The 18,718-nt window shown below is 40.2% G+C and overlaps 1 protein-coding gene across 1 annotated transcript; it reads left to right on the forward strand.

Moving 5' to 3' along the window:
* Window positions 1-710: 710 nt before the first annotated feature.
* LOC146977135 (proteinase-activated receptor 1-like) lies at window positions 711-3,756 on the forward strand. The gene is made up of 2 exons (XM_085793119.1): window positions 711-941; window positions 2,070-3,756. The coding sequence occupies exons 1-2, from the start codon at window positions 875-877 to the stop codon at window positions 3,308-3,310; spliced, it is 1,308 nt and encodes a 435-aa protein (XP_085649245.1). The 5' UTR covers window positions 711-874; the 3' UTR covers window positions 3,311-3,756.
* The last annotated feature ends 14,962 nt before the right edge of the window (window positions 3,757-18,718 follow it).

Here is an 18,718-nt window from a genome sequence, read left to right on the forward strand (position 1 = left end):
TCTATTTCTATCCCTTATTCTCTGATCTCAGTATCTAAGTCTGTACATGGGTCAAAACGCCCCAGTCTGTCTGATAACAAAGATAAAGTACAGAGACCGGATCATTAAAAAAAAAAAAAAACTCTAATTGATGGGATATGGGCATTGATAAAAGTCAATGAAAGCTTATTTCCAATAAAAGAAGAAACAAGATTTATTAAAAATCACATTAAAATTATGAGATGGAAAAGTAATAATTGTGATTTTTGTGTGGATGGGTGTTGTCTGTTTTAATGGTGTGGATGGGTGTTGTCTGTTTTTTAAAAAGAAGAAGAAAAGGGGGAGGGTGGATAAGGGGAAGTAGAAAAAGTCATTTTAAATAAATCAAATGAATTAATAAATCAAATAGCCTAATAAATTAATTAATAACATAAATATGGCTTTTTCTCCACTTTCTGACTTCTGAAAACATAGAAAAAGAATCAAAAACCACAACATCACTGTCTTTTTTCCTCTTCTTCTTGTTTTCCTTGAAGTGTCCCTTCATTACAGACCACAGGTTGTGTTTAGGGTCATTTAGTAACATAATAACTGGACCTGCTGCTGCTGAAGGACGGGAAAAGTGACATCAGACCGCAGGAATGTGTGTCCGCGCGCACAGCTCGCTGCTGATTGGCTGACGGTGCGATCGGGACTGGACCGGACTGTGGGCGGAAGCAACACACAGACACACTCACTCAGACTGGTTCGTGATCAGAAGCTGAAAGAGTCTGGACGAAGGAGGAGGTCGGAGACGCACAAGGAGCTCGACGCGGATTAAACATTTTTAAGACGTTTTGACAAATTTTTCCAACTTTTTTTTTTTATCATCACTTTCTTTTTCTCTCCAGGAAAAATGTTTCCACAAACTTTCCTGGTGGTCCTGGTCTGCGCATGTGCTGCTTCAGCTGCGACCACGAACAGTAAGAACATGATTTCTCATTTAAAACAACATCATCTGTGCTTGTGCTTAACATTGTTAAAGAGCCTTTTGAGTTATAGCTACATTAAGATGCCTTGAAATGTAATTAAAATGCACTGTAGATGATAGGATTAGTTGATATATAAATAATCTGCAGCATGTTTTGGTCATAAATCAATTCAATAACATTTTATCTAATCAGCTTGTTTTGGGTCAGAATAATTGAACAATTATTATTTTCATCATCAATTGATTGGATTAATCTTTCATCCTGATTTATTCTCCAAGGAATATACTGTAAAAAGTTTTTACATTATTTTTTAATCTTTAGCCTAGTAGATAAAAAAAAAAAATTATGACAACTGTTTAACATTCCATTGTTCAAAATGACAATTATTGTCTATCAGTTATTCGATTTGATTAAAAACAAAGTTTAAGGTATGTAAGTTGTTTGACATTCTGATTAGATATTTAATTTATGCTAGTAGAAAATTAATTATAACATAATACAATTAAATATAATTGGAGCCAGTAGCCAACATTTTTCTGCAAAAAAGATTTAATATACTTATTATTTACACTTTTCTTGTGTTTTATATGAAGTATTAATCCATAAGAGGATATATTTGAGTTTTTAAGAACCAAAAACCATCTCAGTGTAGTTTTCGGGTTCGAATCCCGTGTCGGGCAGACCTTTCCTGCATGTCATTCCCCCTCTCTCTGCCTCCCCCCTTCCTGTCTATCTCAGTGTGTGCTATCAAATAAAGGCAAAAAATAAAAAATATACTTAAAAAAAAAAAAGTATATTCAGAAGATGGATGAGGGTGCGAGTGGGCGGGGCTTAGTGACTGCATCATTGTGACATCACAAAGTAACAGGAAGTCCTGACGACTAGTTTTAAGGCTCAGTTTCTCTGTGGGCTGAGACTTTGATAACTTTCACAGTGTTAATATAGAACCTATATAATCAAACAGCACATGGATGTCTACAATTATGCAATATAGAACATTTGATTATTTCATTAATATTAACAATATAAATAAAATATCCACTAACAGCCTGATTTAACAGTCTTTAACTATTATATCTTGGACGCTGTCTGACTCTCTGTCTCTCTTTCTTTCTCCAGACTCCGTCTCCGTGCATGTTCGGACCTTTGGCCTGTGGCCCGCCACAGGTGAACAAATACCCCTTAACTATATGTATGACGATTATGATGACCTTAAACCCAGACCGAATCACTCTGCAAGCCACGTGGTGCATAATAAAACTGAGGTCTCAGAGGAGGCTCTGCTGTTCCTCACCGGCCCGATGTCCACCATCCTCATGCCTTCCTTCTACACCGTGGTCTGCCTCATCAGCCTGCCCATCAACATCTGCAGCGTGGTGGCCTTCTCCCTGAAGATCCGGCCCAAGAAGCCGGCGGCGATCTACATGTTGAACCTGGCCTGTGCGGACCTGCTCTTTGCCGCGCTGCTCCCCTTCAAGATCTTCTACCACTTTAGCGGCAACAACTGGGTGTTCGGACCGCTCATGTGCCGCGTGGTCACCGCAGCCTTTTACTGGAACATGTATTGCTCTGTCCTGCTCATAGCTTGCATCAGCGTGGACCGTCTCCTCGCCGTCGTCTACCCCATCGACTCCCTGGCTTGGAGGACGCCGAGGAACTCCATCATAGCCTGTGCAGCCATGTGGATCCTGTCCCTCGTCGGCACCGTGCCCCTCGTCCTCTCCAACCAGACCTACCACCTCAGTCAGCTGAACATCACCACGTGCCACGACGTCCAACCTGCTCAAAAGCTGATCTGGAACTTCAGGATCTACTTCACCGTCCTGAGCTGCGCCCTCTTCTTCCTGCCACTGCTCGTTACCCTAGTATCCTACGCTCGTGTGATCTGGTCTCTGAGCCGGGTCCCAAAGGGGATCATAGGACGCTCGCGGAGAAGAACCAGAGCCGTGGTGATGGCTGTCACAGTGCTGGTTATATTCGTGCTGTGCTTCACGCCCACAAACTGCCTCCTGCTCGCCCACTACCTGCAGTACACTGCAGGCCTCACAAGCAAACAGGAGAGCCCTGACGGCTCTTACGCTGCCTATCTGGTCTTTATGTGTCTGGGGAGTCTCAACTGCCTCCTTGACCCCTTGGTCTACTACTTTGGATCGTCCCAGTGCCAGAGACAACTGGCCAGCACCCTGGGGTGTCACAAGATCTCAGGGAGCGGTGGCTTCAGTCAAACCTCATCTGATTCATGCAGATCCAGCGCCAGACCGATTCTCAAATCCAGCCGAACACAAAGCTCCAAAAACAATACTACAGTCACTGAAGTGGACTCTTTACAAAGTAACCTGTACAAGAAACTACTGGTCTGAGCAGATGTGACCCCTTGCACCACTTCACTGACTCTTTGAAGGATGTATATGATTCATTATAAAGTAAATAGAGCTCAAAGCTTATCTGTAAGGTTTTAACCCACCGTCTGAGTTTTTCTATCATCATTATAACGGAAGGATTTCGAGATGTGAGGTTGGACAAGACTGTTTTACTGAATCTGAACATTTGATACTATGAAATGCTTTTATTTTTGCACCATATGTATAAAAGCTTATGACATAAGTCTATAAATGTTACATTTAATGAAGTATTTTGTGTTTTATTTTGTATAAATGCAATGAAGGTTATTTTCAAGCACTTGTTTTATATGTTTTACTTTGTACTTTTTTGAAACATGAACATACAACATTTCTCTCCTTTTTTTTTTTTTTTTTTACCTCCTATTGTTTCAAGATGGATGTTCTCATTGTGACAGAGTTTTATAGACACAACTATGTGAACAATGCACCACTATAGTTACTAGTTGTATGCTGCCTCCTGCTGGTGTAAAATGTGCAGTGCTGAATGTGTATCGTATTAAAACTGTCACTCTATACACCAGCTGTCAAGACTCCTCCCTCTTCCAGCAGATAGCGCTGATTTACTATGAATAAAACTGGAAAGACGGCATCACCTCTATCACACTGTGTATTGATGTTGAGAAATATGCTCCACTGGGCAGTGACGAACCATCTTTATTATTATGGATTATTCAGACAGTCCAAAATCCAATGACTCATGAGTTTTTGTTAAATAAAAGTCAAATGTTAGTTCATAGCTATTTGGTGAAATGACATTGAGTGTTTTGCATTTGCTTTTTGTCAATGTCCAGTGTTATTGACAAAAAAAATATGGTAGCTACTAGTGGATGTGAGATGGATGTGGAGTTAGGCTATATTTTTGAGTTTTTAAATCACACATGTTCACTAAAGACTGTTTGGCCCATTTCCAGTTTAGACCTATAAGCTGGTGTGCATACGTTGTATTTGGTTGTAATGTGGGTCAATTTTAACACTTCCAATTTCTCCATTCAGGAACAAGTTAAGAATCATCTGATTGACACTGCTCAATTTAGTCCTATTTCCATGTGTGAGGAAGTAGCACCGTGTGGCCACAATTTTAAAAGTAAAAAAAATAATTTTGAGCCATGATAGTGTTTGTTTTTTAAAACTTAATTTATTTTTGATATGGCATCGCCTGCTTTGTAGTTAAAGCTTCACTTGGTAACAATTATTCAGTCATATTTGCTGGAACTGTCACTATATTCTGATGGTCAGACATTAAATGAGTAATTTAGGACAAAATCCAACTCCTCTGGCTCCACCTACAGCCTGTAATCGTATTTGCCAAAATCCACCGCGACCGACGATTCTCCACCAGTCAGGTAGAGGGAGCAGGAGGAGCAGCCAATCGCCGCTCCTACACGTTGTGCTATGGATACGGTACATCTTCTGTGGGTGCGTTTATGGCTAGTTTGTGTGGGTCTGTGTGTGTGTGGGGCGCTTGGCAGAGGTTCATAAAGGGACCTGACGGAGTATTGTCTTGAAATTTCCGACCAAGTCGCGGAGTTTACTTTCACTTTCGTCAACTTACCAACTGGAGCTTTAAACTCATCAAACTTACATGTTTATTGTGTGTCTATGTAGATATCCCTCATGCAAGTTGTTAGTGCTAATGTTTTAGTTATTAGCTAGCTAAATAATGGCTACAAGCAAAGATATTCAATAAATGGAAAGATACTCCATGAGCGGCTGCTCCAATGATATGAAATGGTATACACTTCCTGTCTCTCTAAATGGGCGTGGCCAACCGTCACCCCACCTCGTCTGTGAACGTGTGTGTGGATTTATACAATTTTTAGGTAGATGAAAGTGAGATATTTATATTTTCTTACGATAACATAAAATATTTACACTACTAACAGTAATATTTAACATGCCAAAAATAATTTAAATCATTTTCACGGGAGTTCGCGGCCGTTTGTTTGACGTTGCCTAGGAGATCTGTGCCAAATCTCGCGAGAGTGTGTCGTAGAGACAGAGACAGGTCTTGAACAAAGTGGATTTTCTCCGGATCTCTCCGTCTGAAAATTACCATTTTGGTGTCAAACTGTTCAGAAGAGATGTGGCTTGTGAAAAATGAGTCCATAATTTGCTTCAGTGACCGTGGGGAGAAAGGCCCGATCATAATCGGTGTTCACATTAAATTGTCCCATAGGAATCAATACACTCCAAACTGCCTCTGGTCTCTCTAAAGGGGCGTGGCCGTGCAGAAGCCCACGTGACATGCATACAGGAAGCTGACTCGTCATGAAAGGTCTTGGTTTATAAACCGTCTTTGCTACAAGGGTCCTGATTAGTTGTAACAACAATGAAGAATGTTACAACCATCACCGGTCTCCCCTAGCCTACTAATTTTTTAATGTGATTTGTTTCTCATACAAGTGGACATGTTTTTTTTTGGCATGTGAATGGTTTTAAATATGTATCAAAATAAGAAGAAAAGAAGATGATGTTTGAAATGCTACTAAATGCAAATTAAACTATAACATTACATTGCAAAATGTAAATATAAGGGGCCCCACTATGGATCCCTGGGGTACTCCTGTGAGATAAGGAGGTTTTAGTCCTAACGTAGCAAAAGCTAACTGTAGCCTCAGTTTAGCCAAAGATATTCAATAAATGGAAAGATACTCCATGAGCGGCTGCTCCAATGATATGAAATGGTATACACTTCCTGTCTCTCTAAATGGGCGTGGCCAACCGTCACCCACCTCGTCTGTGAACGTGTGTGTGGATTTATACAATTTTTAGGTAGATGAAAGTGAGATATTTATATTTTCTTACGATAACATAAAATATTTACACTACTAACAGTAATATTTAGCATGCCAAAAATAATTTAAATCATTTTCATGGGAGTTCGCGGCCGTTTGTTTGACGTTGCCTAGGAGATCTGTGCCAAATCTCGCGAGAGTGTGTCGTAGAGACAGAGACAGGTCTTGAACAAAGTGGATTTTCTCCGGATCTCTCCGTCTGAAAATTACCATTTTGGTGTCAAACTGTTCAGAAGAGATGTGGCTTGTGAAAAATGAGTCCATAATTTGCTTCAGTGACCGTGGGGAGAAAGGCCCGATCATAATCGGTGTTCACATTAAATTGTCCCATAGGAATCAATACACTCCAAACTGCCTCTGGTCTCTCTAAAGGGGCGTGGCCGTGCAGAAGCCCACGTGACATGCATACAGGAAGCTGACTCGTCATGAAAGGTCTTGGTTTATAAACCGTCTTTGGTTTAGCCTACACCTCTCATAAAGAGCTATTGGTAACATTAGCATTAGCATTAGCAGAGCCAGAGAGAGCCGAAAACCAATGATGAATGAAATGTGTCCCTCTGCAGCAGCAACTGTAACAATAACTCTGCGACAGATCAGGGCCACAGCTTCGACTTTCCTCTGATTGTCCACCCAACCTGTAGTGAAAACCGACTCCAGGAACAATGTGATGTGTTAATGTGTGAACTCTCAAAATGCCAAGAAAGCCTCTAATCTTGAAAGGATCTCACCTCTTCAAATCAAATTGGTTTAAACTAAAAAAAAAACCTGGTTGTTCCTGAATAATATTTGTGTAAGGAAGTAAGTTTATCCTGGCGGTGAGCTCACAAATTGAGTCCCAGTGGATTCAAAGCAAAGGATAAATGAGTCGAACAGCTCCGAGCTCATCCTGCTTTCACTATCTCCCTAAATAAAGGCCACAAATTGGAATTCCAGTCTGCGCCATCATTGGTCATTTTAATGGTTTCAGCTCATCTTACTGTTGATCTGATGTGGTTTGGTTTTTGTCTGCTACAAACAAAGGAAGCACTTAAGCATCTCTAGGGATCTTGCTTCACGTTGGAGAGGTAATGGCACACAAACTGTAGCCTATGTACCGTATAGGTAGCCTATAAACCCGGAAGCCAGTTTTGCTGGTTTGGTGGAATTGTACGTTTACGTTTCCATGGTTTTCAGTTGTTGTCATAGTTGCGGTAAACGCAAGGATCTATTAACGCTGGCTTTTAACACGGATGTCAATTTGTGTGATATCCACTGTTAAAAGCTGGTGTGATGATCCATGCGCTTTACAGATTTTCATTGAAATTTTTTTTTAAAAATCCATGCATTTACCGCGACTACCGAAACCATGGAAACGTAAACATAAAATTCCACCGGAAGAGCAAAACCGGCAAAACAGGCTTACGTTTTTGACGTTCGGAAAAAGGTGGATAAAAGTAAAAAAAAAAAAAGCAGCCCATAATGAGCACAGAGCTTTGAGAGAGAAGTCAATTAAGTACAACAGGGAGCAACATCCTGTATCAGTCTGAGCTGTGTGTATGTGTTTACAAACATTTAAACGAGCACCAGGTGGATTGTTTATGAAGTTAACGAGCTCTGGCCTGAGAATCACAGAGGTTACCACGACAACTTGAGCTGGTTGCCAATGATGATAGGGGCCCCCCAGGCTGAGGCAGACAGAAACGTTGCGAAAAAGAGCGATTTTCTGCCTCTGCACCGGTCTCGCATTTAGGCTTACTGTGACAAAACGGTAACTCCTATCAGAACAAAACACAGATCAACGGTGCTCTAAGGACTTCCTGAAAATTTTGGTACGATTTGGTGTTTCTACAGGAAATATTTTGGAGACGCTGGCAGTTTTAAAACATCGGTCCATTCTGCTTCTCTCAGAAAGTCTTTGTATTGGAGTCAATAAGGAGCAGAGACAGACGTGGCCGCACTCAGAGGCTGATTCTATAAATTCTGTAAGTCTTTCTGATATTTTGAGCACATGGTGAGAGACAGAACAAGTTTGTCTACAATTTTCTGAAAAGATGATGTGTGTAGAGTGTAAATTGTGGCCGGGCCGAGTGTGGAAAGAGAAAAAATCTGGAGTTTTTCTGGGCTTTCTCCCACTCTAACTAATGATGTCACCCACTCTGACACGAACATTCCGTGCAATACACACCCATTATAATCTCATAATTTCTCCAAAAATGATCATGGTCATTGATCAGGGATTGATCAAAAACTATATGACCTATCAAAACGTGGAATAATATGCCAATACATAAGACTTGTGTCTACTGTTTAAAGTTTAAATGAAGTCTCTATAGGTGAAAGTATGCCTGAGCAGTAGACGTTTGTTAAACTCCAATGATTGGTCTTTTTCGCTTTTTTTTTTTTTGCCCGTCCCATTGACTTCAAGCTATTTCATAGCTGTAGGGGCCAATCTTCACTCTGTTATTAGATTGAGAAACAACACTGCAGTTTCAGCCTATAAAAGGAGGCTGCTGGAGTGGGTCCCAATGGCTGCTGTGCACTTTTATAAGCCTTATATGTATTAAATAAACTGAACAAATCAGGCTGTTCCTCAGACAAACTAACTGTGTCATAATAAACCCATCTATGTTTTTGCTTTCTATCCCTGTTCCTTACAGGGACCAGATATTTTCACCAAAAACAAGACAGCTCATGATCCGATTGGCTGTCAGTGTGATGGGGACTGGACACACACTCAGACTAATTCGTGAGCAGAAGCAGAAAGAGTCTGGAGGAGGTCGGAGACACACGCAGAGTTTGACGCAGATTAAACATTTTGAACACGTTCTCAAAAAAATTACCTATTTTTCTCCCATCGTCACTTTATTTTTCTCTCCAGTAAAATGTTTCCACCAACTTTCCTGGTGGTCCTGGTCTGCGCATGTGCTGTCTCAGCTGCGACCACGAATGGTAAGAGCAGGGGTGCCAATGTGGGGTGGGGGGGGCTTTCAGCCTTTCCCCTTCTTTAATCTGTGTAATGTGGATTGATCACTGACAAGGCCACCGCGGCTGCCAATTTCAGCTGCGTGCTGCCATGTAAATTAGCCTAACTGATGGAACATTAATCCTCTGTTTTGCTGATGTTTGCCGCCTTATGTAGGAACGGTTGGGGGGACGGATTGGGGTCACTATGAATCTGTGGAGGTCGTGACCTCTCAGGATGTAGGTAAGAGCATGGTTTCTCATTTAAAACAACTTCTGTGCTTGTGCTTAACATTGTTTAAAATCATTTTGTGTTGTACATTAACATGCCTTGAAACGTATTTATGTTACTGAACTGATTTATGAACAAAAAAGCAGCTGATTATTGATAAATCAGCTAATTCTATTAGCTCTAATATAGCAATATTTTAATCACATTCCAACTAATTAGTGTTTCTTGTTTTGACTCAGAATAATTGAACAATTATCATTTGTATCATTGGTTTATTAGCAGGGTTAATCTTTCATTAGTGTGACTGCTGAAGCAGTCACACTATTGTTCTTCTGTTTGGCCATTTTCTTCCGCCTTTTTACGGTCTTCTTCTAGTCCTTCATACTTTGTGCTATTTCAACAATTCATATATCAAAACGTGCAGCTTCTTTTGAACTTTATCGGCATTACTTTTCTCTTTTTAACTATTTATACTTTTTCAAATATTTAACTTTTTCTGATTTTTTTCAGCTTTATAATGTGTGTGTATTGCGTCTAACGAGCAGAGCCAGAGTGGTGTCAGAGTGGAGAGAGGCAAAAAAACATTCTAGAGTTTTTCTGGCTAAACTGTCAGCATGGCCACAAATTAAACTCTAGACAAATTATTTTCTCCAGTTTTGTAGCCACACTTGTCTTCTGGCTAAAATTCTGGTCAAAAATGCAAAGAGACTTAGATAATAATTTTAAATATTTTTTAAATGCAGCCAGGGAGCTCTCTGCTCTCATTAAGCTCAATGCATTTTTTTCACATCAGCAGGAGAAGGAGCTCAACTTTGTAACTTGCTGTTAAGTGCTTTTTAATTCATTTTAATTCACCAAAAAATAGTCACAGGTCACAAAAAAGTCCTCTTCTTATTTGGTGTGGCTAATTTATATTAATTTATTTTTGTTTTAAGCATCATTGAAAAATCTCACATTCATCAAAGTCTCAACCTCTCTTCTTGACAACTTCTCTGTAGTGTAGGGGTTAGGGTAACTGCCTGCCAACCCTAAGGTCACTGGTTCGAATCCAAGGGCAGAATTCTTGTTATGTTATGTTGAATTCTGCTCTCCTCCCCCGCCTTCAATTGGTTACAGGTGTTTGTTATCTCCTTGATTACTCGTACCAGTTTGCAGCACATCATCACATTACAATGAATGACAACAGTCTTGAAAGCAGTGTGCTCTCTGTAGCCGAGTGGCAGAGTAAAGGTTTAGTGATCATATGGTCACGGGTTCGATTCCTGCCTCAGTCATTTCACATCATTGCTTGACTTTTGATTCCAATTATTCAGCTGTCATTGGACAGTCTTTGATTCCTCATAGTATAAAGCTCATTGTAACTCAGGTTCTCTGTGGCCATATGGTTAGTGTGTTAGGTGTTGTGCTATTTCAACAATTCATATATCAAAACGTGCAGCTTTTTTTGAACTTTATCGGCGTTACTTTTCTCTTTTTAACTATTTATACTTTTTAAAATATTTAACTTTTTCTGCAAATTAAACTCTAGACAAATTATTTTCTCCAGTTTTGTAGCCACACTTGTCTTCTGGCTAAAATTCTGGTCAAAAATGCAAAGAGACTTAGATAATAATTTTAAATATTTTTTAAATGCAGCCAGGGAGCTCTCTGCTCTCATTCAGCCCAATGCTGAGAATTCTCCACAACTCTGTCTGAAACATGCTTATGTCTGTGCTCTCTGTGGCGAAGTGGCAGAGTAAAGGTTTATTGATCATGAGGTCATGGGTTCGATTCCTTACTTTTTTTTTTAAGCAGAAGCCAGTGATCCTCTTATCAAAGGTTTTCTTTACCCCTCACATACTGTCTCTGTCTGTAGCCTAGTGGTTAGCTTGCTGGTCTGGAGACCTGAAGGTTGCTGGTTCAATTCTTGCCTCAACAACAATTATAGTGAATTATTTTCCCAGTTGTCCTCTGTTGACTTCTGATAACTTGCTTCATGTTGAAACTGCTGCTCTCAGCCTGAAATTCACAGAAATTTTCATTCTAAGTCATTCAAGCTTGACTCTCAAGCTTTCTTGATGTTGACAGTGTGCAGATCATTAACAGACAACAGTCTCTGCAACTGTGTGTGCACTGTGGCCTAGAGGCAGAGTAGAAGTCTAATGACCATGAGGTTGTGGGTTCAATTCCGACCTTGGTCAAACATTTGTATGGTGATCACTGCTTGCACTATTTGCTAATTCTGCAACAGCGTTCAGTTGCTATCAGCAGTCACACCATTTCCATTCTTGGAAATGCTTTTTCTAGTTCTGATTAATCCTCCAATAAATTAATACAAAAACATTTGTACATCACTTTTTGATCTTTAGTTTATTTATTGTTTGTTCCAAATGACTTACTCTCAGTTGTTCAATTTGACTAAAAACAAAAGTTATGTAAATTGTTTGATATTCTGATTAGATATTCAATTTACTATAGTAGAAAACTAAAAAATATTTCTGTTTGCGATTCTGCAGCCAGTAAATTTTTTCTACAAAAAAAGCAACTTAAGATTCTTATAATTAGGGCCACGGGCAATCGCACCGGGCACTGGTCCCAACAGCTATGAAATAGCTGCAGTGACCAGTGCCCGGGCAAAGCCCGGGCACTACTGTTATTGTGTGGATTTTTTCTTATTATTAGTGTGACTGCTGAAGCAGTCACACTATTGTTCTTCTGTTTGGCCATTTTCTTCCGCCTTTTTACGGTCTTCTTCTAGTCCTTCATACTTTGTGCTATTTCAACAATTCATATATCAAAACGTGCAGCTTTTTTTGAACTTTATCGGCATTACTTTTCTCTTTTTAACAATTTATACTTTTTCAAATATTTAACTTTTTCACAAAAAATCTCACATTCATCAAAGTCTCAACCTCTCTTCTTCACAACTCCACTGTAGTGTAGGGGTTAGGGTGAATGCTTGCCAACCCTAAGGTCACTGGTTCGAATCCTAGGGAAGAACTCTTGTTATGTTATGTTGAATTCTGCTCTCCTCCCCCGCCTTCAATTGGTTACAGGTGTTTGTTATCTCCTTGATTACTCATACCAGTTTGCAGCACATCATCACATTACAATGAATGACAACAGTCCTGAAAGCAGTGTGCTCTCTGTAGCCGAGTGGCAGAGTAAAGGTTTAGTGATCATATGGTCATGGGTTCGATTCCTGCCTCAGTCATTTCACTTCATTGCTTGACTTTTGATTCCAATTATTCAGCTGTCATTGGACAGTCTTTGATTCCTCATAGTATAAAGCTCATTGTAACTCAGGTTCTCTGTGGCCATATGGTTAGTGCTCAGCCTGAAATTCACAGACATTTTCATTCTAAGTCATTCAAGCTTGACTCTCAAGCTTTCTTGATGTTGACAGTGTGCAGATCATTAACAGACAACAGTCTCTGCAACTGTGTGTGCACTGTGGCCTAGAGGCAGAGTGGAAGTCTAATGACCATGAGGATGTGGGTTCGATTCTGACCTCGGTCAAACATTTGTATGGTGATCACAGCTTGCACTATTTGCTAATTCTGCAACAGCGTTCAGTTGCTGTCAGCAGTCACACCATTTCCATTCTTGGAAATGCTTTTTCTAGTTAGTGTGAATGCTGGAAGCATTCACACTATTGTTATTCGGTTCGGCCATTTTCTGCCTTTCTTCGTCATGTAACTAGTCCTTCATACTTTGTGCTATTTCAACAATTCAAATATCAAATTGTTCAGCCTTTTCGGGACAGGTGTGCTATGTCTTTTCTCTTTTCAACTATTCATACTTTTTGCAATATTCAACTATTTCTGATTTTTTTTTCCCCATAGAGAATGCATTGGAACAGTCTTGAAACTCTTCAAATCTTCTTACTTCTTTCAGCCTTTAAAGCGTCCACATACTTTCAGCTAGAGACTTCATTCAAATTCTGAGCTGTAGACAAACTTCTAATGTATTCATCCTGTATGTACAACTTTTTCATAGCTTGTACCGTTTTTGAGATAAATCCTTTAAAAGCACATGAGGATTTCTGACAAATTTCACACTTTTCAATGAGTGTGTATGGGGTTGGGTCAGAGTGAGTGACATCATCGTTAGAGTGAGAGGGATCGAAAAAACATTCAGGATTTTTTCTGGATAAATTGCCAGCACGGCCACAAATTAAACTCTAGACACATGATTTCCTCACCGGTTTGTAGCCACACTTGTTGTGTCTCATTTAATGTGTTCAAAACAGCAGACAGACTTACAGAATTGTCTCAGTGAGCCTAATTGTCCAGCTAGACCCGCTCCAGTGGCTCATCCACTTCAATAGAAAAGTAGGAGCTGATTTTTTTAGAAAAGCAGAAATGCCCCCCTTTTCTACCTTGCGACCCTGAGAAAAGTTTTTGCCCTACAAACATTTAATGCACATTGCCTCGCTCAGGAAGGTCTGCTTGCCCAGATGGTCAGATGGCCACATTCTGATTAGAGGTACGGTTCTCTTTTTCTGGGCTGTTTTGGGAAGCTGCTCAGAGCTCAAATCTCTCTGCTCTGCTCTGCTCTGTGTGCAGTTGGTCCAGCTGTAGGGGCCAGCTCGTTATCAAAGTCTATAAATAGAACAGTGCAGCTGCAGCCTGGCCGCTCGTTAAGATGTTTTTAAACACAGCCCCACACACACACATGATAAACCAGACTGACAGAGAATGTCCACGCACAAACACAGGCATCACACTCACACAGACAGACACACACAGACACTCACACACAGTCACACATGCACACATACACAAACAGACAAACACACAAACACAACACTGTTCCACACAGTAAAATGTAAGCATGGTAGTCGCCATGGTAACTTCTGAGGGCAGGCTGCCACACAGGTGTAATCAATCAGATCATTAGGGAGAGAGGAGTTTTGTGGCGCTTAAAGGGATAGTTCACCCTAGAATGATATTTCGCTCATTATCTACTCACCCTCATGTTGACTAAGGGCTGGAAGAATTCTCAGAGTCCACCGTCCCTTCTCTGAGTTACAGGGGGTCTTGGCGTAGCAGTGCATGTCCATATAACGGTTGCAAAGGGACACCAGAGCTCTTCGTAAAAAAACACACACAAAAAAACATCCTGGTCCGTCCAAATCTCGCGTGATTCGCAGTAACCGCACTGACGCCGGCGCAAATCACGCGAGATGTGGACGGACCAGGAAGAGGAGCTTCGAGAAGCTTCCGCTACAAACAAGCTTAAAATATAGACTTATTTAATTTTTTTCGGGACAATTACGCAATTTGGGGCTTCAGCACAAGACGGACATTACATACGAGCATCATGGAGGTATTTGGATGTTTTTTTGTGTGTGTTTTTTTTACGAAGAGCTCTGGTGTCCCTTTGCAACCGTTATATGGACATGCACTGCTACGCCAAGACCCCCTGTAACTCAGAGAAGGGACGGTGGACTCTGAGAATTCTTCCAGCCCTTAGTCAACATGAGGGTGAGTAGATAATGAGCGAAATATCATTCTAGGGTGAACTATCCCTTTAACAGTTTTACTTTCTGCACATGTACACGCAGACAGAGAGACCGTCAGACTCACACACACACACACACAGGTTTTCAGCTCAAATTCATCAGGCTCTCAATTATTTTATACTTTTGATGTAAACATCTCCAACAATTTATATTTTTCTCATGAATTTAAGTTCAGACGTTTAGTCTTTCCAACTCTATTAATAGTAGTACAATTACAGATGGAGCCTGGGACATAGGATGCAGCTTTTAACATGTGTCCTATCTATCTATCTATCTATCTATCTATCTATCTATCTATCTATCTATCTATCTATCTATCTATCTATCTATCTATCTATCTATCTATCTATCTATCTATCTATCTATCTATCTATCTATCTATACCCCTCCCTATTTTTTAACCCCTCTGTCTCCTTTCTTTCTTTCTTTCTTTCTTTCTTTCTTTCTTCTACTCCTTCATTTGTATTTTACGTAACTTTTTATATCCTTCCCTCTCTATCCATCCATCCATCCATCCATCCATCCATCTACCTCTTTCTATCTATCATCCCCCTCTCTCTTTTTCTTCTTTCTTTCTTTCTTTCTTTCTTTCACTCCATTTCTGTCTTTTTACTTCTTTGTTTGTTTGATTGTTTCTTTCTCTCTTTCTATTCCTTTTCTCTTCCTTTGTTTTTACTCCATTTCTTTCTTTCTTTCTTTCTTTCTTTCTTTCTTTCTTTCTTTCTTTCTTTCTTTCTTTCTTTCTTTCTTTCTTTCTTTCTTTCTTTCTTTCACTCCATTTCTGTCTTTTTACTTCTTTGTTTGTTTGATTCTTTCTTTCTTTCTATTCCTTTTCTCTTCCTTTGTTTTTACTCCATTTCTTTCTTTCTTTCTTTCTTTCTTTCACTCCATTTCTGTCTTTTTACTTCTTTGTTTGTTTGATTCTTTCTTTCTTTCTACTCCTTTTCTCTTCCTTTGTTTTTACTCCATTTCTTTCTCTCTTTCTTTCTTTCTTTCTTTCTTTCTTTCTTTCTTTCTTTCTTTCTTTCTTTCTTTCTTTCTGTCCTTTTCTTTTTTCTCTCTTGTTTCAATCTTTCTTTCTTTCAACAATTTCTTCAGCTCATTCAGCATTGCTTCCAGCATTCACACCATTTCCATTCTTGGAAATGTTTTTTCTAGTTAGTGTGACTGCTGAAGCAGTCACACTATTGTTCTTCTGTTTGGCCATTTTCTTCCGCCTTTTTACGGTCTTCTTCTAGTCCTTCATACTTTGTGCTATTTCAACAATTCATATATCAAAACGTGCAGCTTTTTTTGAACTTTATCGGCATTACTTTTCTCTTTTTAACTCTTTATACTTTTTAAAATATTTAACTTTTTCTGATTTTTTTCAGCTTTATAATGTGTGTGTATTGCGTCTAACGAGCAGAGCCAGAGTGGTGCCAGAGTGGAGAGAGGCAAAAAAACATTCTAGAGTTTTTCTGGCTAAACTGTCAGCACGGCCACAAATTAAACTCTAGACAAATTATTTTCTCCAGTTTTGTAGCCACACTTGTCTTCTGGCTAAAATTCTGGTCAAAAATGCAAAGAGACTTAGATAATAATTTAAAATATTTTTTAAATGCAGCCAGGGAGCTCTCTGCTCTCATACAGCTCAATGCATTTTTTTCACAGCAGCAGGAGAAGGAGCTCAACTTTGTAACTTGCTGTTAAGTGCTTTTTAAATCATTTTAATTCACCAAAAAATAGTCACAGGTCACAAAAAAGTCCTCTCCTTGCTTGGTGTGGCTAATATATACTCATTTCTCCTTATTTTAAGCATCATTGAAAAATCTCACATTCATGAAAGTCTCAACCTCTCTTATTCACAACTCTGTTTGTAGTCCAGTTGGTAAGGTGTCTGCTTGCCAACCCCAAGGTCACTGGTTCGAATCCAGGCTGAGCAAACTCGTTATGTTATGTTGAATTCTGCTCCCCTCCATCACCCTCAATTGGTTACAGGTGGTCGTTAAGAGACGCATTAATTGCTAGTGCCACCATTTGCAGCACATCATCAAATTACAATGGCAACATGCTTAAGTCTGTGCTCTCTGTGGCGAAGTGGCAGAGTTAAGGTTTCCTGATCATGAGGTCATGGGTTCGATTCCTGCCTCATTCATGTTGTACTTTCTGCTAGAGACTTCATTCAAATTCTGATTTGTAGACAAACTTCTAATGGCTCTTTTATGATGCTTTTATAAAGACCCACTCCCGTGAAAATCGTGTTTTTTGAGCTTTTCACATGTTCCTGTGGCATTTTTCTTGTGTTAGAGCACATATCAGCAGAAAAGGAAGTGCAAAATTGCATTTCTGAGTTTTTCTGCCTTCAAACTGCTGTGAACCAATGGCAGACTCAAACTGGCAGTTTCAGGGAGACTGGAGCTGATGTGTCACAGCTCCAGGGGAGGGCACTAGTGCTACAAGCTGCCGCCCCGTTCTTCATCTGGCTCAGAGGTGAAAGGCTTGGCAGCTCAGTGTAGCTGTCAAGGTATAATAGGTATAGCTCACCTGATAGAGCAGCTATCACAGTGAGCAAGGACTATGCTCCAGTCTGTGATCGAATCTCAGTGTAGAGTTTTACACTAAATGCGCTGAATCTGTAATTATACAATGTCCAGCTGTCAGCAACCGGGGGGCAAAGTCAAAGTCTTCTGACCATGAGATTGTGGGTTCAATTCCTACCTTGGTCAACCATTTGTATGGTCATCACTGCTTGCACTATTTTTACAAAAGTGTCCTCTACTTACTTGTGGTTAATTTCTGCACTTTCCTTACTTTTTTTTTTAAGCAGAAGCCAGTGATCCTCTTATAAAAGGTTTTCTTTGCCCCTCATATACTGTCCCTGTCTGTAGCCTAGTGGTTAGCTTGCTGGTCTGAAAACCTGAGGGTTGCTGGTTCAAATCTTGCCTCAACAACAATTATAGTGAATTATTTTCCCAGTAGTCCTCTGTTGACTTCTGATAACTTGCTTCATGTTGAAACTGCTGCTCTCAGCCTGAAATTCACAGAAATTTTCATTCTAAGTCATTCAAGCTTGACTCTCAAGCTTTCTTGATGTTGACAGTGCAGATCATTAACAGACAACAGTCTCTGCAACTGTGTGCACTGTGGCCTAGAGGCAGAGTGGAAGTCTACTGACCATGAGATTGTGGGTTCGATTCCGACCTTGGTCAAACATTTGTATGGTGGTCACTGCTTGCACTATTTGCTAATTCTGCAACAGAAAACAAAAATCTCATATTCATCAAACCTCTACTTCACTATTAGTGTTGGAATAGCCCAGTGGATAAGGTTCCTGCCATCTAACCACAAGGTCACTGGTTCAAATCCCACCTGAGCAGTCTTGTTAGTGTGTCAGCAACTTTGAACTTTAAAGACCCGCTCCCATGAAAATCATGTTTTTCGTGCTTTTCACAAGTTCCTGTGGCATTTTTCTTGTGTTAGAGCACATATCAGCAGAAAAGGAAGTGCAAAATTGCATTTCTGAGTTTTTCTGCCTTCAAATTGCTGTGAACCAATGGCAGACGCAAACTGGCAGTTTCAGGGAGACTGGAGCTGACGTGTCACAGCTCCAGGGGAGGGCACTAATGCTACAAGCTCCTAGCCTCGTAAACCAGCCTCTCGCAGAAATGCATTTAATTTCATTTCATTTCATTTGGGGTGGGCGGCAGCAGGGCGGGAGTAGTAGCAAAGACGGTTTAATATCTTTGGTAGTAGCGTTGACAGACAACCCCATTCAGCCAATCAACAAGTTGGTGTAGCGACGGGGCTTTGCACCAGTCGGTCCCTGATTGGCCAATGTGCTGTGTCAATCACAGCGGCGACGCTGATTGGCTCGGCCTTCTGAGGGTTTCAGTCGAAACGCTTAGAATGGG

The sequence above is a fragment of the Trachurus japonicus genome, chromosome 12, assembly GCF_045865225.1.
Source record: "Trachurus japonicus isolate A0001 chromosome 12, Traja_1.0".
NCBI classification, from domain to species: domain Eukaryota; kingdom Metazoa; phylum Chordata; class Actinopteri; order Carangiformes; family Carangidae; genus Trachurus; species Trachurus japonicus.

Bases quoted from the DNA above. Each gene is read 5' to 3' on its own strand.
- LOC146977135 (XM_085793119.1), top strand. From the start codon at position 875: ATGTTTCCACAAACTTTCCTGGTGGTCCTGGTCTGCGCATGTGCTGCT. The intron at 942-2,069 runs GTAAGAACATGA...TTCTTTCTCCAG, and splicing joins TTCAGCTGCGACCACGAACA to ACTCCGTCTCCGTGCATGTT.